Source organism: Haemaphysalis longicornis, unplaced genomic scaffold, assembly GCF_048455015.1.
Source record: "Haemaphysalis longicornis isolate Haplotype H1 unplaced genomic scaffold, Haemaphysalis longicornis Haplotype H1 scaffold_1, whole genome shotgun sequence".
In the NCBI taxonomy this organism is placed as follows: Eukaryota; Metazoa; Arthropoda; class Arachnida; order Ixodida; family Ixodidae; genus Haemaphysalis; species Haemaphysalis longicornis.
This window is the reverse complement of record NW_027526203.1, coordinates 204812704-204835643: the sequence shown is the minus strand read 5'-3', so window position 1 is coordinate 204835643 and position 22940 is coordinate 204812704. Positions and strand designations below refer to the sequence as shown.

At 48.5% G+C, this 22940-nt stretch overlaps 1 protein-coding gene across 1 annotated transcript in view; it reads left to right on the top strand.

Moving 5' to 3' along the window:
• Positions 1-22675, top strand: part of LOC144168042 (CCN family member 4-like) — a 100186-nt gene extending 77511 nt beyond the window's left edge. The window contains exons 3-5 of the mRNA XM_077697131.1: positions 7341-7574; positions 11278-11504; positions 20803-22675. Of these exons, the coding sequence (XP_077553257.1) occupies positions 7341-7574; positions 11278-11504; positions 20803-21051 (710 nt within the window). The 3' untranslated portion in view covers positions 21052-22675. The remainder of the gene's footprint in view (positions 1-7340; positions 7575-11277; positions 11505-20802) is intronic.
• Positions 22676-22940: the final 265 nt, after the last annotated feature.

Here is a 22940-nt window from a genome sequence, read left to right as displayed (position 1 = left end):
TGGAAATGGAATTAAGCGCTTTTTTTCCCGGAATGGAATGGGAATGGAATAGTGATTTTTAGACGACGAAGTCAACGTCCCTGGCGCCGTCCGGCTATTTAAGTAGTATGTGGCCAAGACTGCGTCGGTATATCTCAAACGGGGCACCGGCAATAAAAACGAGAACGTATACCTGGAATCTCAAATAACCTAATCCGCGAAGCCTGCGGCAGCGCTGGTGCAACTGAACTTCGAACAGCGCAAGCGCGTTTGGCCGCCGGGCCGGTGACGATGTTAGGTGGGCTCTTCGCGCTGTGGCAGGATTTTTGAGTCATAGAGTGTCCGTGGCGCCGATGGCAGACCGACGTGTCAGTTGCAGGCGCCATGTGTCCAGGCCAGCAAGCGGGGAATATCATCGAGAAGCAGGGGGTTGGGAATACGAACGGCGCGCATCCGAAGCCGCGGTGTTTCTCACAGCAAGCTGATGCTGCGAAACCTTGGAACTAGCAATATAAAGCATTCGCGCAGGAAACATGAAACAACGAGTCTGCTTGGGGTTCTCCTCCCATCCTCCGCGCCCGGCGCAGAATGAATAGCGTTGTAGCTTATAAGCCGACCTGGTAGGCATCTCCCGGGAATGCGGCGCCAACCTGTGGACCCACATGTCCGTCTGTTGTAGCGGGGCCCGGGGCTCCAGCAAATCAAAACCGAGACAGTAAAAATATAATTGTGGGATTGGGATTTGCGTGCCCGGCACCCGCCATAGGCATAAGAAGCGAGCTTCGGATGTGTTACTGAGATTTCTACCTCCACACGTGGGTACAGTAGTGGGAAGCTGTGATATACAATTGCATGAGATATTAAATACGACAATGCAGAAGACTTAGCTGCCAAAAGGCGTTTGTTTCTAACAGTTCCGGCTCCAGCAGCGCCCTTGTTTGCGAGTGATTTGAGAGCTCTCTGCAGTATGACACCGTGCTTTGCTTCGATCCGAAAGGGCGGCCTTCCCCTCCAGTTGTTCCAAACTCGTTCGTGATTTGGTTGCTGTGTTTCTGTGCATGGGGCCTTTGCGCCAGGAGCGCAAACGTACCTGATTACTGAAGCCTTAGTCGTCGACGTGAAAGTTGCAGCATCGCCACTATTCAGGTAGGGAGGCCTCATTTCAAAATTTTGTTCAGGTCCTCGTGCATATTGTAGGCGCGTTCACCAAAACAAACTGCCTGATCATACTTCTTCATTTTGCCAGGGCTCTCGTCACGCTATGGTTCTGTCACTTTAAATTAGGAAGTCATAAATAATTCCCTGTATTGAACGAATTGGGCTGAGGTGGTGACAGGGCAATAAACAAGCGAAATGGAGGTCAACGTGGAAGCGGTGGTGACTTTCCTACGGTGAATGCAAAACAGTTAACCGTGTTCCGTGGCGCTGCCTTCCAGTGTCTCGCGTTGGTACAGTAGCATTAGTGCTCAATGCTGTAAATTCACTTGAAATCATTCAACTAAGCATTTAGAATGCGTGTACATGTGAGAAAGCTCCGCGCTACATTCGTGTGAGTTATCCACAGCGTGCTAATTACGCTCGTATCACGGTACGCAAAGCAGATAGCACGACAGAACCCGACAGACTGTGCAACGAAACGGACATCAACGTAATAGCTGCTTCACCTCGCGTCGCGCAGGAACAAACCGTTAAAACAAGCTAACATGCAAACACCAAAAGGAGTAGCAGGACCCAGCTACTTATTATGTAAAAATTGGTAGTGTGACACTGCCCCCTTTTAGAACGAAAACTTTCTTAGTGGGACCAGTGGCATTCTGTCAAAAAAATTATTACATTTCCACATATACCGGTCGCTATACCCAAAAGCTCTGACGACTGACATCTCTGGACGCACGGTGCGTGCGTGGAACCGGGGGCCGCAAAAAAGTCTTCCTATCTCTCTCTCTCTCTCTGAAACGGGGCTTCCATTGTGTCAAAAAGGTTACTTGAAAATAGCAAAAAAAGAACAGTTCTAAATAAGACTTCACACGCGTCGACCCTGAAGAAAAGAACAGTGCAATAGTATATCTTTATCTCATAAACCACGTAACCGTGTACATTTAGATCGTTCGTAGACGCGTTACTTGTGCGCGAGAAATCGTCGCATGGGTTCGTTGGTCGCTTGCGATTTGGGAGTTTGAATGTTTGGCGGTAGTTTGGATGCACTTTCAGCGAAATTTGGACAAACTTTTAGCTTTCGCACTTTCCCATACTTTTGTTAGGAATGGATGGTAAATGTTTGCATTAGCAGGGTAGTTGTTCTGCACGAGATATGCAAACAAGCTGCTACCATCTCCCATATCGATTACAAGTGGCACATTTTGAATACTTTTGCAGTCTTCAACGCGTATGATAACGTCAGATTCATGTGGCGTTCCTCGATAGCTCGATAGAGCGCCTGAGGCAGTTTTTAAGTTGAGGAATTAAAAGAATGGAATTGACCTGCCCGTCCACCCCAGGAATGGGAATGGGCTAAATTCTGTAATTCCGGGTAACTGAAAGGAATGGAATCACGACAAGTTTTGATTCCTCGGAATGGAATTGGAATGGAATGGGTATGCCCATTCCGCAAGACCATTTGAAGCAAGGCAGGCTCGTGGCCCCCTGTACTAAAGAGGCGGACCGCACTGTCCATTAAGCCGGGGATACGTATGTGGTACCGGCCAAGGCAATTTACTTTATTTTCATTTAACAAGCCTCATTGCCTCACCGCCCTACCACTCACCTCATAATTGATAAAAGTTCGTTCCTACTCCTACCGCGCTCGCTGATGCGCTTCCGGATCGTCTTCTGTGGTTGGCGCAGGCTAGGTCTGTGTCGTTTTTTTAAAGGAAAGCTTTTTACCTCTACCCACCAAGGGTTCTTTCGCGACCGTTGGTGTCAACAGAAAATTTCCCGAACAAATAAAAACACACCAGTCCACCCTGTAAACGTGGTTGGAAAGCAAAGCTGCAAACTGCACCCAAAACGATTACGCATACGACGTCACTTAAATTCACTCACGTGCCTCAACAAATAGTGAAACCAGAGACAAGTCAAATTCCCTTAACTGCATCCTTTATACTTGAAAGAGATATTCTTTGTTCAGGTCCATGAACGGCGGCTGGTGGAGTTGTATTGGTGAAGCACATGAGTGCAAACTGTTTTGTATAAAATTAAAGGAAGTTCAAGCCCGGTGTCAGACGATCTCACGTGTCCGTCTCTGCCACCGCGGACGGAAACGACGAGATCGGCAGCAGAGATGGTGGAGGAGGATCAGGAGGAGGAGGATGGAGGAGGATAAGCAGGAGTAGCGGGCGGAGGCACTAGAGGAGGATGAAGTTGGGGTGGAGCAGGCGGAAATACTTTTATGCAGATTTCTTAACGGCCCAGAGGGCGGCCAAGGAGAGTGGTTTTTTCTTCACTGGAGCCCATTTGCAGTACGCGCCACCTGTGATCTGTCCAGCAGCTGAAGGCACACAAGGGCTGAACAGCAGCATCTCCCATTGCTGTTGTTGGATAGTTGATGGGAAGAAAGGAGGGTGCTCAGGGCTAAATTTGCTAACCCCAATTATGTGGCGGAGTGTTTCTAGTTCTGAGCAAAATTTACATTGAGCGTCGTACCGATTCGGCTGCATTAAGTGAAGACGCGTCGGGTATAGGAAGGAGCCGGATTGTTTGTCCTTCCGTGGAAATGTCAAGGTGGGGCGAGGGTAGCGTCTGTCCCTGAAAGCGATAACGCTGGGTTATGTCCTTGCACGTGACAAGCGGGTGACTGTACTGTAGCGGGTAAAACTCAGGCTTGTTGGTGGGCGTTTTCGTTCCCCTCCATGCAAGCGTGAGCGGGCGTCCAGATGAGCTGAATGTAACCGGTTGGTGAGTGTTTTTTAGCACACTCAGTGCAGCTCGAGAACCCCACGCCGACAGGTAATTCCGGTAGGTTTGTTGTGAATCGGAGACTACCTACCAAACCCCTGGTTGAGGGAGAGCCAACGCGATGGCTGCCTCTTCTTCAGCTGTCATGTCGTAGGCATTGAGTGAGGCACACATAGGAGGTTTCTTCTGGCGGTAACCACGATGAGGGCGTACTACACCCCTCGAGGTTGGGAGGCGTCTGTGTGGATAACTGCATGATCTCCGCCGAGGGTGGTGTTGAGCGCTTGAGCCCGTATTTGTCAGCGACCCTGGTGGTGTGAAGGTCCAGATTTTTACGTAAAGGGAGCATCTTTAGTTCTTGTCGCCAAGATTCCGGGGGTAGATTACAAAAGTGACATTCCGTGCTGCCCAGCCAATCTGGTGAAGGATGCAGCGACCCACTGCAGTTCTGCTCAATCGGAGCTTCTGGTTAGAAAGATGGAGAGTGTCAGCTCTTCCACCGTGTTGTGGAGCCCCATCCTAACCACCCTCCCCGTGGACGCACTCATGGGAAGACCAATGGCTTGCTCAACCGCCTTTCTAATCATTATATAAAGCATCTTTATGTTCTCCTTGCCGAGAAGGCGGGGGTTGACGTAAGTGATTCTCGAGAGGACATAAGCTTGAACTAATCGAAAGGTATCGAAGGGTTACTTGAGGCCTCGTTTCTTGGTGGCAGCTCGCCTGATCATGTGTATGATTTATTGATGCTGTGTATAAGGCACTGCAAGGATACGTCACTCTTGGTGTTGGCCTGGAGATGTAGGCCCAGGATCTTAATGCTGGGGCTTAGAAGGATGGCCTTGCGATCAAGAAGTATTTGAATGTGTTCCTTGATGTGCCGTTTGGCGTGAGGGCGAACGACAAGGAGCTGTGATTTTTTACGTGAACCCTGGAGGCCACAGGCTTTAGCACATTGGCGTACTGGAAGTGAGATGCCATGCGTCGGTGTGAGCTTCCTTAAATTTTTGTCACTCCAAGCGCATGCGCAAGGCACGCACACGGCCGCCGCTACACGTGCCGTGGACGGACCACACAGCGGCGCGAGAGGTGGCGTGGCGCTATCAAGTGGCATTCAGCGATAACGCAGGGGGTAAACCCGCAGATGTGCTTGGTGAGTGCACCGCCTGCCTTTCCCGTCCCAGCGTGGGCTCGCAGCTCAACTTGTTAGACAACGGGATCTCACTCCGTCAGTCTATTTGTCCCAGGTTCGATTCCTGGCGGTTCCAGTAACTTCTTTTATTTGTTCGCGGGAGTTTTCTGATGACACCAACGGTCGCGAAAGAACCCTTGGGGGGTAGAGGTAGAAAGCTTTGCTTTAAAAGAATTCACTGGCGCCGCCACGAATCGAACCTGGAACTAATAGAGTACCAAAGCGAGAGCCCGTTGTCTTACCGATTTAGCTACGAGCCCACGCGGAGACGGGGAAGCCAGGTGGTGTACTCACCGAGCGAATCTATACGCGTTTAGCCCCTGCATGCTCGCTGAATGCCACGTGATACCGTCACGCAACTCCTCGCACCGCTGTGCGCTCCGCCCACGGCACATCAAACGGCCCTGCGCGCGCCTTGCGGGTGCGCTAGAAATTACAAAAATTAAAGGATGCTCGCACCAACCCATAGCATCTCACTTCTAGTACGCAAATGCCCTAAAGCCTGTGGCCTCCAGTGTTCACGTAAAAAATCACAGCTCCTTGTCGTCCGCCCTCACACCAAACGACACATCAAGGAACACATGCAATACTCCTTGATGGCTAGCGCAGAATGTAACTCCACTCGATGTGCTCCTTGACTCTTGGTGAAAAGAACTAAAAATTCTCCCTTTGCTTAGATCACGGTGTAAAGTATATCTTACACCGTGGCTTAGATTATGAACCCCTCATACGACGGGGGTCGCCGACAAAGAGCGGCTCAAGCACTCGACCCCATCCTCGGTGGGGATCATGAAGTCGTCTATACAGACGTCTCCCAACATCGAAAGCAGCAGTACGCCATCATTGTGGGTATCTCCAGACCCAACCTCTTTGCGTGGGCCTCAATCAAGACCCAAGACTTGACGGCAGCAGAAGCGGCAGCCATCTCCTTGGCTCTCACTCAACCAGGGGTTCGGAAGGTAGTCACGGATTCATAACAAGCCAACCGAAATTACCAGTCGGGTGGGGTGTCCCGACCTGCAGTGCGTGTGCTAGAAACACACTCTCCAAACGGTTCCATTCATCTCATCTGGACTCCCGCCCACGCTTCAATGGAGGGTACCGAATACGTCCACCAACAAGCCTGCCGTTTTTGCCCCCGTGCTATGGAGCTGCACGAGGACAGTCACCCGCTTGCCTCGTTCAGGCACATAACACTGCATCATCGCCTTCAGAGACAGAACCTACCTTCGCCTTACCCTGACCTTTTCAGAGAACAACAAACTACCCTACGGCTCATACAATCCCGCTCCTCCACACACCCGACGTATCTTCACTCGATGCACCCGAATCGCTACGACACTGAATGTAAATTTTGCTCAGCAGTAGGAACACTCCGCCACATAACCGGGGGGTACGACTTTAGCTCTGAGAACCCTCCTCTCTTTCCGTCAACTACCGAACAAAAGCAATGGGAGATGCTGCTGCCCCGCCCCTTTCCGCCTACCCAGCTTCAGCTGGTGGACAGGCGCCGCGCACTGCAAACGGGCTCCGGTGAAGAAGGAACCACTCCCCTGGACCGCACTCTGTGCCGTTCAGAAATGTGAATAGAAGTATTTCCTCCTCCTCCTCCTGCTACTCCTCCTGCTGCTCCTCCTCCTCCTTTGCCGCCGCCGCCGCCATCTGTGCCTCCGATCTCGTTCCTCCGTCCGCGGCAGCAGAAACGGAGAAGTGAGATCGTTTAACTCTGGGTTTGAGCTTCCTTTTATTTTATAAAAAAAGAGTTTCCAGTCATGTGCTGCATTAATAGATCTCAATGCATCACCGTTCATACATCATGCATTGATTTAATCCTTACCAAGAATATCTCTTCGAAGTAACAACGAGTGTGGTTAAGTGTATTTCACTTCTCTCTTGTTTCAATAGTTTTAGAGCGACGTGAAAAAATTTAAGTGAGCCGCATGGGTACTCGTTGTGGGTGCCGTTCACAGCTTTGCTTTCCAACCACATTCACATGGTGGATTGGACTGAATTTTTTGCTGTGGTCAAATCTTCAGCTGCTACGAACGGGACTCGAACGTCTGGCATTATAAAGTACAGTAGGTGTACCCTACACAATCTCCGCAGTCTGGGACAAAGAAGCGCTCATATAGACATTCTATTGCATTGTCAAGGCAGCCGGTGAACTATGTGGCTCAGTTTAGGATCTAGCGCATGCCAGTGCACTCGTCTGTAAGAACTTCTGGGGAATGTCGCTGTGGCCCAGTGCCCTCACTCTGTCTTTTTCTCGCTTCAGTTGTGCAGGGCCAGTCGTGTCAGGTGGAAGGCCTGGGCCAGTACAAGGACGGCGCCACCTTCAAGCTGGACTGCCGCACACAGTGCTCGTGCCAGAACGGCACCTACGGATGCGTCTCCCTCTGTCCTCACGAGGGAGTGCGACCTTCCGCTGAGTGCCGCAACGCACGCCTAGTTCGCCTCCGAGGAAACTGCTGCCGAGAGTGGCTCTGCGACCACGACATGCTCAAGCAACGTGCGTTTCTCACACATCTCTCTCTCTCTCTTTCACGATCACTAATATAGGCGACTTAATATATTTACATAGAGCTCCTCATCGTTTGGCTAGTATGCCCGCGACGGCTCTCCTTGTGAGCAAAAACACTCAAACACATGCACGATATTTTTGAAGTAAACTGAACAGAAAAGGAATAATTGATCAGTCGGTGGTGTATTGAATTCGGTATAGAGACGATGCTGTATTGAGACAAGTACCAAACAAGCCTTAGCCCATACGAACCCATGTGGGCACACGCATGGACGCCAAAAAAAGGCACAAGATATAACAAGCCGCTTTTGGAGGGAGAATTTTTATCCCTTGTACGTTTTAACTCGGAAGTTGTTTCGGTGCAGCCCATATTCAATATTTTGATGTTTGTGCTTGCGTGCGTAAAACTTTGCCGCCAAAAAGTGATGAGATCAAGTGAATGTCCAAAAAGATTCGAGATGTTACCCCGCTGCTTGCAAGACAAGGATTATATTGCATCGCCACTGAGCCTTTCTCCTTTCGAGCCCCGCAGGAGGTGAGCAGGAGTGAGGTTCGATTCCGCATGATGGCATCTGTAAGCTGCCATTTATCGCAGCGCGCTGCGCAATCCCCACTTATAGCTCCTTCAGTACTATCAACTTTTTATGCGCGTGGTTAAACTGCAGCCTCTGGTTGCATTTAATGCCCTAGGCAGCGTTATCATTTTCTCAAAAAAGTTGTTACGTGTAGAGTGAACACAAAAAGAATAATTTGACGCAAGCTTTGTCATACATTAGGGGGCCGAAGTGATTTCCTGGGAATTCGTAGACGATGCCCGGCTGGATTGGTCAGCTCAAGACGACTGGAAGCAGCTGTCCTCCTGCATTTGTTAAAAATCAAACTTGTCTAGACTATGCTGCTATTCTTATTTCAGTAAACCTGGTATTCAGGATTAGTTGCGTTGGAACTGCAAAAGGGGGGCATAACTTACTTTTATTCGGGTTACAGAATTCTACGCAGCGGCAACTCACTCTTTATTACAGAGCTCGTGGTTCAGCTGTAGCTAAGGAAAAAGCGTCATTACTTTTCACCTGTAGTTCCTGGTTAAGAAATTATGCCACCTAAAAGTTGCTTTAGACTTACTTTGTAAATGCCGTTTCAAGCTCTACTTCAGAAAAGTTGAGCAGCAGATGGTGGTCGCGTGCCAGTCGTCGCTTTCCACAAGGAAAGGCACAAACACATCGTGTAGCTTAACAGCTACCTTTAAGCCAACAAGAAAAACAATTCATCAGCCCTTACACTCTGTGAAGAAGGACGAGCGGCGAAGCTGTGGTGCGTTTTACCTCAATCGACGCCTGTATGCACGAAACGAAACACGTGTCTTTTGTAATTGACGACTGAGCATGTTTCCTAGCTTACTAGCTGAATGAAACTTGGAATTACTAGAGTTGTATTGAACAAAGACGGGGTACCCATTTTCCTCATGTTCTCGTCATGTATCGACAATACACTGGAATTGCGCATTTTTTACAACTTCACTGGGAACTACGTCATATGGAAATGCACATGAAGCGGCATAGCATAGAGAGGTACGCGCCAGGGATAATTGTTATATATTTGTTTCAGGATAGCTTAGGTAAAACAAGAGTTACACCTGTTTTCTGTAGCGATACCCTATCCGCAGATGGCCATGTTTTGACAGAAGACGGGCATTCTGGTACGTTTACAACTTCCCTGTGAACTAACTAATCATGACGAGCAAAAGAAAGTCGGCCCGTAATAATACCGTCATCTTTGCGGCCAATTTCAGTGTGATTTTTTCCGGGATTCATAAATTACATTGAGAACGACAGAACATTCGCGAGAAACTGGAGGAAAAAACGTTTTTCGTGTTGACGCGACGCGTAGAGGGGCGTACATCGACCACTTCCGAAGGGTAGCTACATGCAGCGCGCATGTAAAAAAATCCCTGGCCATGTCCACTAACGGGGAACCTGGTCATGGGCGAAGCATGCAGTATATAAATGTATTCTTGGCACTTTGGAGTTTTTGCAAACGTAGAAGAAACCATTGGGGGGTACAGGTATACAGCTTTGCTGTAAAAGTCTCTTGTCTTTGAAGCACGAAGCTCTCTAGCGCGACGCGTAAACGAGTGTCCCGGTGTTTTTTTAGTACGCGTTACAAAGCGCTACAGCGCAAGGTGTAAACTACTGTCTCGATGTTTTCTTATACGCGTTACATTATAGCGCGAGGCGTAAACGAGTTTCCTAGTGTTTTAGTACCGTGACTATGAGACGACGCTTGCGACGACGACAGGAGACGCCGCCAGCCTCAACCCCTACGGGGCTTCGTCCCTAAAACCCAACAATAATCAGATCCGAGGAGATTCGTAAAGGCAGCTTTCTTGCATACTTGGAGCAAACCTGGCAGACCACGCTTTACAGGAAGGTAAACGAAGGCCGAAAGGGCAAGACAGGCTGGGTTTACAAGTGCTTCCGCCTGCTGGTGGTAGGCTCGCCACTTCGCAGAGGGCACACAACTCAATAGATCCTGTTTCATTTCACATTCCCATTTCATACCCCCCCCCCCCCTTTCCATTTTAAAGCGATAATTTTTGAGCGCAGCTCTAAGCGACCGCTCTTGTGGTTTGGCGTCGCCGCAAGCCTCGTAATCGAACGAACGAAGAAGACACCGAAGATAGACGAGAAAGGGGGAGGGCGGTATGCCGAGGCGACGACGTGCCACGAGAGAACGCATATAGCGCGCGCCCTTGTGCATACACTGACGAGGCGATCACTTCTGAGACGCAGCAGGTACACGCGCCGTCACTGAGAAGACTTCAGTTTGCGCTGCGCACAAATGTAGCGTTATGGAGCATCGTAATTGTCAGTCAATTTTTTACGCCTCTCCTCGTCATTTTATGATGCAAATAAAGACAACCGATCGGTGATGAGGCCTGTGTTTTCAGTTTGCGTAGCGCATTTGATATGTGTGATGACGGGTAGACATTGCTGCAATCAATTTAATTATATTTTGAAAAAAATGTCTGAAATCCTTGGAAGATTGTTGATTAGCAACGATCGCTCATTACAGTGACTGTACCGGTGGCCTGCTTGATTTCGTAGTTTTTTTTTATTTCCAACCTTCATGTTATCAAATATTTTATTTTGCTTTACTGCATTCACACGTAAAAACATACACGCATCCTACACACACACACGCACGGACGCACACACCGCGTTCCGCATGTGTACTTGTGGTACACTGACCTAAAACCCCCGCCATGGCGTGATGTTTTCGCTCAAAATGTTCCACATACGAAATTCGCTCGTAACGGTCATTTCAAAATGCTCATCTCCGTCGTAAATCTTGTTTTTTTGGTGGGTATAAAACGAACATAAAAAAGCGTTGTAAGGCCATGCACCGTAGCCTTTAGAACAAATGAAGTTCGTACCTTGCTTTCTCCGTAGCAATAAAAACGGAGAGCAAATCCCAATCCGTCTCATTTCGGAAGCAAGCGCCGTCGGGATTATTTGAACGAACATAATGTGAATTAGAATCCTATTTTTTCAACCATGTTCACATTGCTCGCTCACTCACCCTTACATTATGTGCCCCAACATGCATTGGAGGTGACGGCAACGGGGAGTGCAGCGGATGAGCGCGAAGTGCACGGCCTCTGAGTAATGAGCCGCGTTCCCGTGCTTCGCAGCGCTGGCGCTGGCCCGGGCCTCCTGCGAGCGGCACGCGGGCGACTGGAGCCCCTGCTCGTCGTCGTGCGGCGTGGGCGTGTCCCGGCGCCTGGTCACCGACTTCCGCCTCGGCCAGTGCCGCAGCCGAAACGAGACGCGCATCTGCAACGTGCGGCCCTGCAACGCGCTGGACGCCGTCGGGACGTCGGGCTCTGGCGGCGGCCTCGGCTCACGCCACAGGACCAGGGTGAGTGGCTGCTGGCGGGCCTGTCCTGTACACAAAAATAAGGCACACGGCTTCGGTAAAGTCCTTATCCGCTGCAGGAAGTACCGGCTGAGCCCCCATTTTCTTGAAGGTATGCCCCATGTTCTCTGGTTCCCGCCGTGGTGGCTCAGTGGCTAAGGCGCGGTGCTGCTGACCATAACGGCGCTGCTTCGATCCCGGCCGCAGCGGGCGCTTTTCGGATGGAGCCAAAAAACGAAAACGCCTGTGTGTCGAGGTTTCGGCGCCAGTTAAAGATCCTTAGGTGGGCAAAAGTAATCCGGACTCCACTACGGCGCTCCCTGCGGCCCATGTGTAGCTTCGGCGTGTAAAACATCAAAATTGTATTCATGTTCGAAGGCCTAGCCTCGCAGTAAAGGCATGAAAAGAGGATATAATGCTAAGGCAGGAAAAGAATGGCGTCATTCTTTTTTTTCGTGTAGTTATTAATCTCTCCAAACAATAGGGTTTTATGTTCAAGGTGTATATGTCAAATTGTATTTATGTCTACCGTGTGCAAAGTAGCAATGAGGTTATTATCAATTTTTTTCTTTTTGTTAATTTTTCGTTTTCACAATTTTTTGATAAAATTTCTAGTGTATCTGTTGCTTGAAATTATTACTGTTGGAAAGCACCATTCTTCCTCTATCTTATTATAACCTACACTTTAGCATCAATCATAAAACATGTCTTGGACTACCCAAAATACCCGGCAGGCACCAGTATTTATATGATTGTATGTGTGTAAATTACTTTTGCACTTACAGAGCTCATTTTTGTGGCGTCACAATAAAATGCCCTCATGTTGAAATTGTGTATTTCAAAATGTGTTTGTGTGTACCCTGTGCAAAGTGGCATTGATGTTTTCATCATTTTGTTTTTCTTTTTGTTACTTCTTGTGGATTTGTTAATTTTGTTTATAAAATTGGTTATAAATCTGTTGTTTAAAATTATTACTTTAGAAAGCCCTATTTTTTATCTATCATTTAGTATCTTACACTTCAGCCTCAATCATTGTCTGTGGTAAGAAAAATGTATTTCGTTAAACACCCAAAAACAGCCGACTTTTCCGAAGTCACGAAAGTGTTAATAGACAAAAAAATCCAGTATGCGGCATACGCACTGCAGACTTTGATCTGTTGAGGTGATTATAAATGTTCTCAACTCACTTCGGTGCTCTTCTGAGCTCGTCAGCTGCGTCTGACGTAACTGCGATGGAGGTTTCTCTGCAGTTCGACTCTTCCACACTCTCAGGGTTGCGTACTATTGCAGCACAGCGATAGTTGAAGAACTTAATAAGAAATGATACCCATTTGTAGACGTCAAGCCGGCAAACTTCTCTCCTCTGCCACTGCGGCAAACTTCACAATAAAGTGTGCATGCATATCAGCCTTAAGGTGGCATTGAGTAAGCGCAGTTGGTATGCGTAGATAGCTCTCTACCTTTTTTATCAAACGCAGTCAATAGAACGTGATTGAACGTGATTCCCCAGACAACAATAGAACGTGATCTGAACTGATTGCACTGGGAACATATGCGCAGCCATGACATGCGATGCGACACTTGGTGGCGGGTTGTGGTCAGAGCACGCAGCGTCGCTGGAAGAGATCCAAGACCACATTTTTGTTAGGTTAAATGCATGATTTCCGCTCAACAATATAGCTATAGTCACAGTTCCGTGAGCTCTGCAAGGATTAAGGTTTAGCGCAGCCTAAAGTCATCCCATTGTGCAGGAATAAGCACACGCTCGGCGCACACACGCACCCAACCACATATACGCACGCACTTACGAAAACACTTACGTGCACACCTAACCACACATGTACCCAACACGCACGCATGCACACACCCATGGTCTCGGTATCTCCCATCATTTATATAAATTTTGAATTCTCAGTACCTCGTTTTTGATAGGTATACACGCCTTTCAGTCCCCAAATCTTTCAACTTCTGCTTCGCCAGCAAACATCGCCGTTGATGCTTTATTAAGTACTGTGCGCACATGACTGCTTGCTTAGCCGCAAAGCGTTCCTGATTCCAGCCATGACTTTCCTCGAAAGGATATCAGGGAAGTGGCGTAATGAGAAACCGCTTTTCTTAGCGAAGATCCATTGGCAATGTGTTGAGCATCTTTTTCGCCCTTTGTACCCTTCCAGTTTCCTTTTGTTTCTTGTCGACCTTCGAATTAACATGACAACTCGCGTGTTTATGTGCCATCACTAAAACAGGAACATTTGGTTTCAGAAATTTCGAAGTATCTGTAGGTGTTTTATGGGGGTCCGTAGTGCCTGAGATGCCCTATTATGAACTTGCTACTGTAAGAGTAGAAGATTCAATTCATACTTTTTCACGCATGAACATTCAATTAAGAAATGTCACAAATAAATATGCCACCTGTCTTTTAGGTAGGAGCTTAGCTCAATTGGAGAAGAACGTACACGCAACCATGTTTCAGTATCTTTGGCCATCAATCAGCCATCAGCTTCTCTGGTGGACGTAGAATTAGTTCTTATTTCTCTCTAAAAAGCTGAAAACAAGTTTCAGCAATTGTATAATGAATGCGCTAGAAAGCGAGAAACTTATCAAGTTTTTAAAGTATTCATAAAGCCACGAAATATCCCAGCGAAATATCACTGCTCTGCGTGCCTCAGGTGACTTTGAAACTTGTTCAGAATAGTTTTCTCTCTCTAGACTGTTTTTCCATGTTCGGGTATTCTTTGAAGGATTACGGTACGTCGGACGAGCAATGTCGCTGCTGTTGGCTGGCGGGGAACAATTAATACAGTGTCGTTGTGTACGGTCGATAGCTGTATTTTTCGCACTCCTTCCAGGCTCGATAGAGACAGGCCATTTGTGGCGCCCTTCCGACAACTAACGCTAGGGGGGTACATTTTAAGAGAGTGGTGAGCTGGGCTAGTTGGCATGGTGTTATCCTAGCAAGAGCGCGAAAAAGACGGGGACAAATTAAACAGACAAGAGGAGCATTCGTCTTGTCTGATGCATTCGTCCACGTCTTTTTCGCGCTCTTGCTAAGATGAAGGGAGGGGATCTTATGGAGGTATTTAAACTTCCCAACATTCAACGGAATCCGCTGAGCAGTTCGGTGCCAGTAGTTGTGGATCTGAAGCACGTTTTGGTTCAGAATTTTTAAGATTTGTTCATATTTTTAAAATCTTACTTCCTGGTGTGGATATGGGCTAACTTATTTGCGTGACGTGCTTTGTTTCTTTAACGGTTTCAGCTGGAACAGCAGGCTTGCATTTGAATTCCCGTTGCTTTCAGTAATAACAAAAGATAGAAAAAGATTCCGCGGTGAACATGGCAGGGAGGTGGAAATAGCGGGGGAATATGGCTTAATTTATGCGGTCGACCTCGTGTATCATCCTCCCAAACAGCATAGATGAGAACTAGCAACCGGAGCGCGCCTGCAAACTACGCTCTGAGCGTGGCCCGCCACCTGGAACAGCCATTTCTTCCACGTACACATTAGGTGCGCGTCCGAGAGCTCGTTTCACGCTTCCACCGAACGACACCGGATGGGATAATGATGGCTGAGTACCGAGGCGTCGATTTTCCGGCAATATCCCGATTAATGTACCGCTCGCTACGGCAGTGTCCGGTTGAGGATAAGTCAAAACAAAAGAGAAAGATAGGGGATGGAGGAATGGCTCGATTCGGGATCGGGAGGAAAGGAGGCTTCGTATCAGGGAAGACTGTAGCGGCTACCGTGCACGCATCCTTTAGTACCCCGAGATCTCCGGTTCTGCGGTTAGAGCCGCGTGCGTGCCATTTCGGGGGGCACGACGCTCACGGCTGACGAGGAAAACGCATTGCTGCCTCGATTACCTAACTGCGTGGCCGCTGCGAGCACGTGAACCATGTTTCGAGACGTAAAAAACGGGATAAGAAAGTGAAAAATGCCGGCCAAAAAAACTAGATCACCGCAGAATGTAAACATTTTTGCAAAGGATGCAATTTATTACGCAAACACGCGAGTGCCAGGAGAGTTTTTTGTTTATATTAACTCTGGTGTACTCTTGGGGACTGAAGGAAGTTTTCGAGTGCAGTTCGCTGTTCCTGAGTTTGCCAAACAGAAGCTTTGTAGTGGTTCTTAGAGAGCTGCGCGTCCCGCCACCGCAGATTCCGACCAGGATCCCGCGCGCTTCTGCGCTACGAACAGTCGCAAGCTGACCTTGCGGAAAATGAATTCCTGGAGCCTGACTCACACATTGCCCCGTATTTCGGGCATTTATATATTCCACACAAGATAAAAGTGGCTATAGCGGATGGAATGTATATTATTCGGTACTGGGATAGGGGTGGACATGAGGGTATGCTTCCCACATGTGCGTAATAAACGGGGTAGCTTATGATATCATCATTGTGTCTGCCAATTTCTGTATGCTCGCGCATTCTGAGCGGGCCCACTTTTCTCGGTTTCCGTGAAGGTGCACTCAAAGGAAATACCTTCGTTCCGCGTGACCTAGATGTATTTAATTGACCAATACATGCTGGGAACAATGAAAGTTTCGCGAATGACGATGTCCAACCTGCGATTTGTCTTAAAAGTTCGGACTGCGTTTTGTCATCGCGCAATGTAAGCATAACGGTCTGCATTGCGCAATGTTGCAGTGCATATGGCCCATTTTGAGGCAATTTGTATGCTCTTCTTTCTCGTTGGCCGACTATTCTTTATTGGTTGCATAGATTTGTCACTCGAGTGCATTGTGGCGAAGCTGAAACAAAGGATTGCCTTAGAGTGTTACCATAAAACCTGCAGTGCGTTAGTTCGTTTCAAAGGGACCCTGCAACACTTTTTTCAACTTTTTTGAAATTTTGAATGCTTGCAGAACGTAATCACCCAGAACACTCAGTGCTTAGATTAGACGGTCGCAAAGTACCTTAGCCAAAAATTACTGCCCTATGCCAATCAGATAACTTGAAACTCACTCAAAAGATTTTTCTCACTTTCCCGGTCTTGACGTTCTCCGACCGCTCGAATTACGTCATTAAGGCCATGTAGCTGCTGTTGGCAGGTTTTCCTTCAGAAGCAACAATGAACGGTTTTCGACAGCAACTTTAGAAATACAGCCCCAAAAAGAAAACAGAAACAGAAGGCGTATTTGGGCGACGAGCAAACCACGCGGTGCTGATCCGTGCGGGCGATAACTATAGCTTTCGCAGTGCTTCCAGCCGCGAAGAAAAGTGTGAGGGCGTTTATAGAAAGTGTTGCAGGGTCCCTTGAAGCAGTTTCAAACTGCCTCATTTGCCAACAATGGCTTCGTCAGCGAAAGACACCAATAGGTCAGTATCCCCTGCGGTGGCTCAGTGGCTAAGGAGCTGTGGTGTTCATCTCGGGGACGCTGAATCGGTCCTGGCCACGGACGTGCCTGTTTTCTAATGTAAGCGAAGAACAAAAATTCCATTGTGTTGAGGTTTGGGTTAAAGGTTAACATGCAGATTGAAGGGGCCGGGTTTGTCTCTATGACTCCGTACAACTGCACAACGGCACCCCTCGTACCAAAGGTGTAGCGCTAGCGCAAGCCGACAAAATTTAAATAACGAAACTCGTTCGGACGTTGTGTTAAAGATGACGGCACAAAGGCAACGTCGAGAACAGGGGCCCAGTGCAACATTTTCCTGTCGCTGGCGTTGTTGCCAACGTTACTGGATAGACGTGTAACGGGGACGCTAAATTTGATCATAAAAAAGCGCCACTTTTCTTAGCGTTAACGTCCAACCTCATTTCCGGAAGGCGTATCAGTTATTTCTGCAACTTTTGTGCGCCTTTTTACTCATCTTCGTGGAAATGTGTGTAAACATCACCCATTTGCATCCACTTTCATCAGAAGAGCACGAGCATGCGTCGGCAATCGCTTACGTCAAATGAACCAACGGAAAACCTCACGAAGTCGCTTTGAGCGACCCTGAGTACTGGAGAGGGCCACGCCGTAGTCTTGAATAAGGATGCAGCGTTCAAGTAGTCCCGGCCGGGTTGGATCATGCTGTGGAGTGTTATCTAAGTCTGAGGGCCTTCTCTGAGACCGTAAGGTGTTCGCACTCTGAGGGCTCTCGCGTGGGCTTTGTGGCGCGGGCTCAAGCCGAGGCGAGTGTTCCCAACGAAGCTCACGTCGCCGCAATGATGCTACTGCTCCATTTTCGCACCAAGCAGGGCGCATCATCCCTCGGTGCTTCCACGGTTGGACAGTGAGGTTAAGTTCAAGTAATGCAGGTTATTTTAATTTTTCAGGGGTAGCGCGCAATTGGTTGTGTTTGCCGCAAGTATTGCCAGAATGATCACTTTTTTAAACCATAATAGCGCCAAACACAGGGTTTGTTAATTCGTTAGCAGGTAAAATGATTCCTAGTTTTGTGAGGTTGAAAGGCTGTGTAATTTTGTATGGCCGTGCCCTGAGATAGGCGAAATTAAGACAGAACTCAGTTTCCCATTTTCAAAGCAAAAAATTAGCAGTGGCATAGCTCGGCTATGTCAGGATAAACGTAACGTGAGCTAAGGCTCAGCTGGTTATTATTACGTTTCCTGGTTGTCTAGCATTAGCTGATTTTCATGCTTACTGCTGCTAAAAAGATTTCCAATCCAATCTAATCCAGTCCATTCCAGTCCAATCCATTCCAATCCAATCGAGTCCAGTCCAGTCCAGTCCGGTGTAGTCCAGTCCAGCCACTGCTCCTCGCGCATGCGCAGCACGGCTCTCCAAGAGCCACGCGAAACGGCTATCAAGCGGCTACGGCGCAGGGTCAGACTTGGCTACGGCGCAACGGAGGCGCACAGCTGGGCACGCGCCAGCGCCAGTGCGTCTGCCGCGGCTATGACGTCACTCCTCTGGAATGCGCAAACCGGAGAATGTGCAGACCCAATTCTCTACACACCCATACTCCAATTGGTTTGATTGATTGATTGTAGGGTTTAACGCGCCGACGCAACGCAGGCGATGAGGCGCGCCGTAGTGGAGGGCTCCGGATTAATTTTGACCACCTGGGGATCTTTATCGTGCGCCGGAATCTCGTACACACGGGCGTTTTTGCTTTTCGCCTCCATCAGAAAAGCGGCCGCCGCGGCCGGGAATCGAACCCGCGACCTCGTGCTCAGCAGCGCAACGCCTTAGCCACTGAGCCACCGCGGCGGGTTCCAATTGGTTTGGATGTCCAATCTAATCCAATACAATCTAATTTAATCCAATCCAATTCAATTCAATTCAATCCAATCCAATGCTCCTCGCGCTTGCGCCGCACGGCCCTTCAAGGTCCACGCGAAACTGCGCAGCCTCGGCCAGTGTAGCTTGAGTATGGTAGAATTTGTCGGAGGGGCATTTGCTGTCACCCTCAAGCATAAGATGCAATTGAATTACCACCAATACCCCATAAAGTGGCGGAGGACCTGGAAGCGGGGTAAATAAAACGCTCTATGTCCTTACAGCGTTGACCCAAGAAGTGGTATTGTTTTCAGGACATCTAGGTACGTTACCTTTTGCTATCGCTCGAGAGCTACAAGCTACTGTAACTACGAGACAACCGAGTACTTTCTGGCTGCTTTGCCAATGAAACAGGCAGATTAGGCTTTGCGAGATTTGGGAGTGGAGGGAGGGAGGGGAACGGGGGGGGGGGGCGGAGAGGACAAAAAGAACTTTGAGAGCATCCCGCTTCAAGATGCAAAACTGAACCTCACACTTTACCCGCGTACAAAACGACGTGGGGACCCCCGTATGAGCAAATAAGATTTGCTAACGTGAGTGTGAGGGGGGCGCCCCCGTCATTGCCCGTAGGAGTTTTCGTTGGTGCCGGAGTAGAATAGTTGATAACTGAAAGAAGTCGGGAACAGCGTTTTTCTTTGCTTTTTTTGCTTTTTTTTTCCCGCACTGTGCCGACCCTCTGGGTTGGAATATCGATCGCTGGCGTCAGTGGCGTTGAAATCGGTGTTGTAAGAGTTGCGTGTTTGGGAAAAACGAGGTTGTGTAACCTGTGTTCTACGCGGTCATGCCCAGAAGTAACGAAATACAGGCACTGAGGAGAAAATTTTACTGCTTAATCACTGAAAGGAATAACTAAATACAACTATAAATTTACTCATATGGGTTACGTCACGTCTGGCCTTTTCTAATCATGTTTAATGTTAAATGAGCCGGTGACCGGTCGGCTGTAATTATTTAACCTTTTATGACCACAAATAAAAATTTAATAACTCAGCCCCTACTGTGGCCCGAATCCATCAACGTTCAGTGCAGCGGTTTTCTAAAAGATCAACCGACGGGATACGGGTCCTTGTTAAGCCAACGCACGTGCTGCATAAGTCAGCACGTCACACCGCGCAGCGAAAGGAGTCTCCACAATGTATTGGCAAGGTTCAAATAGGTTGTTGCGAATGTGCTGAGCGGCGTATCTCTTCGTGCTGGCATTACCGCCACAGATGGATGTATTGCTGCGCAGTTTCTGTTTGTCGTGACGGTTCGGGCTGGGTATGTAATGCTAAAAATATCAAAACCAATTAAGTTTCTTTAGTATATTTGTAATATTGTAACCGGGAAATCACATTAGGCAAATGTTAGCTTGTTCCACTTCTCGCTTGCGTAAGTCATTGGTCATCACGTTTTTGTACATCTTTGCGTTGACAGAGAAAACAAAGCAGAGAACATCTTGACGGAGCGCAAGAAGGCAGATGCACAATACGAAAAATTGTTCTTTTGAACGTAATTTGTGCTTGTTGTGATCACAGAGACGGACACAGGAAAAGGAAAAAAATCCACACTTTCACGAGAAGACGGCGCGCCGTCTTCTCTTCAAAGTGTGCGTTTTTTTTTTTTTTCGTGTGTCCGTCTCTGTGATCACAAGCGCAACGCGCCTTCAAAAGCATGTTACACCAACGAGCCCGACATCATGCTTTACAGAAGTGTTCTTTACCCCGCTTGCGGGCTTACATACTTCACAATTGAGAGTAATTTATTTCTAAACCTTAACGAGATGTAAAATCGAACTCGAACAAGTCTTTCTCCCTTTTTTTACCGTTAGGTGAAAGCACTTGAAATCAACACCGTGAAAGCAACGAACTGTTGTATAACAGCCCGTGTACGCTACAACAACATTGTTGTAGCGTGCACTTGTACAGATGTTCTAACTTAATTTTGTTAGTTACGTGTACAAGCGTCTTGTCATGTGCGCCGTTATTGGTCTAACTCATTCCGTACGCTTGTTATTTTTCTTTCTCTGTCCTGCTTCCTCGCATGGGGCGCCGACGCTGATCGCCACCGATACCCCGCGGGCCCCGCAGAGGAACCACCTGTGCCGCGCCACCGTTCGGGCGTCATGCGCGGCGCCCCTGTCGGACGGCGCCAACTGCACTTCGGTGTCCCCGCAGACGCCCAAGTATTGCGGCAGCTGCCCCGGTCGCCGATGCTGCTTTCCCGTGCGCACCACCACTACCACGCTGCCCTTCCACTGCTTCGAAGACGACGCCTGGGTGACGCGCCACAAGGACGTCATGACCATCGTGCGCTGCCTTTGCAAGCCCAAGTGCTAGCGATGCTCCCCCGAGTCCCCCAGCCCCGCACCCCCCTTCCCGCACACCACGACGGCCACTCTCTCGGGGCGGACGTCGCGGCCGTCGCCTCTCTGAATAGCCCGGAGAGACGCCCGTAGCACCCGCTCCATTTCCCCGCAAGCCCAAGTTGTCGCCCGCCCGCCTACTCCCGTTGCGAGAGCATTCGCCCCATGCGTCGCCGTTTCCCATCTTGCGAGTAGCGACCGGCTGCCAGGGTGAATTGTGCCCCCCTTTCGTCGCGTTTCATCGCAAAAATGCTCTGAGCAGCACTGGTCAACACTCCAATCGCGATCACGTGCTTCGAGCAGGGAAGGTTTAGGCTGCGAACGTTGGCCATAGCAGCGACATTTTACGCAGACAGTGAGACAGCTGGCAGAGCCCTTCTTTGTGTCTACAACTTCCGCGCGCGGAAGTAGGCGAGATTGAAGGAAACAGAGCTAGATGGGTGGAATCTCAGCAACAGAAGCAGACAGACAAGTAAAAATGGAATTAAGGTGAACTCTCACTGTCAATAGCAGCGTGAGCCCGTGGGCGGAAGCATGCAGGCCTCGAATTCGCAGAGGGGCGAATGAAAATGAAAATTTTGCACGAAAGAAGAGTCACGTTGGGTTCTTTTCCTTCATTGAGGGCGGCATTGTTTCCAACCGGCCGCGGCTCGAGGCTCGGCTTTATCTTGTCATTGCGGAAGGCGCTGCATCCACAGGTAACTTCCCGGCAGCGTGATTTAATAATCACTGTCCGAGTCGGCCGCCAGCTTGGTTACGTGGCACTGTTATAGCGTGTGCGAGTGGGAGTGTTTCTTCTTTTCTTGACGTGCACCGGCGGAACCGATGACGTTAACGCGCAAAAGCGCACAAAATAAGAATAAAGTTTGGTACTTCGCGGTACGTTCCTTCAGTTCAACATCACAGACGCACTCTCTCCTCGCGGGCACCGTTAGTAGTTGTGTGTTCCTAGAACGGGAATAATATTTACCGATAATCGTTAATCCAAACGGTGACCTGCTGGTGAACACGACATTTTCTGCTGGCAGCCTCACGACTGGAGGGCAGTCTTACGAGGCAGTTGCATTCACTAACAAGTTTTAACTGATAACGTCGAGGCTACGAAAAGGCGCCGTGGAAACCCTGACACCGCAGAAGATGAACTGTGGCTGAAGTGTATTGTGGTTGGAGTGGGGCTTGTGGGTGTGACACGCTTGTACTAACAAAAGTAAATGTTGGATTTCGAGTGACTTCCTGTTTACGTTTTACTCATTAAAGATTAACCCTGCTAGGAAGGCGATGTAGCCCTAAGCCTATTTTTGTTACTGATAACAGGAAGCGACCAGCCTTGTTACGAATAAAAAAGCCTCACGAAATCACGTTCGGCGTGCATTATTTTTTCTCCATAACCTGTAAAAAACGTGCGCCTACAATTCCAAATATGGGACACTGCACTTTACTAATTGATATCAAAACCCAAGTGTGTCCAACCATCACTGAGCGCCATGTTGATTGTTATCTGAAGCGCCACAAAGTGGCACATAAAACGAAACAAAAGTAAAACTGAGGACCAGGAAACGTTATTTGAATGTTTGTAAGTACTATTGTTGTGTTGATCATTTACGTGGTAGTCTTCTTTAAAGGTTGCCGAAACGCGGCCTTTTTTTTTCTGGGATATTATCACCACTTGCATGGTATTGGATTGACCAGCACTGCAATTGAATAAAAAACCTACACAAAAAACCGTGTTGTCGTGTATGAACTGAAACTGTCAGCGTCAAACAAGCATGTTTGACACTAACATAGGGGTGTGGGTGGCATCAGATAAAATTCCACCATAAACATGTTTTAAAAGATTTATTACCCCTGGCTTGTAAACAAGTG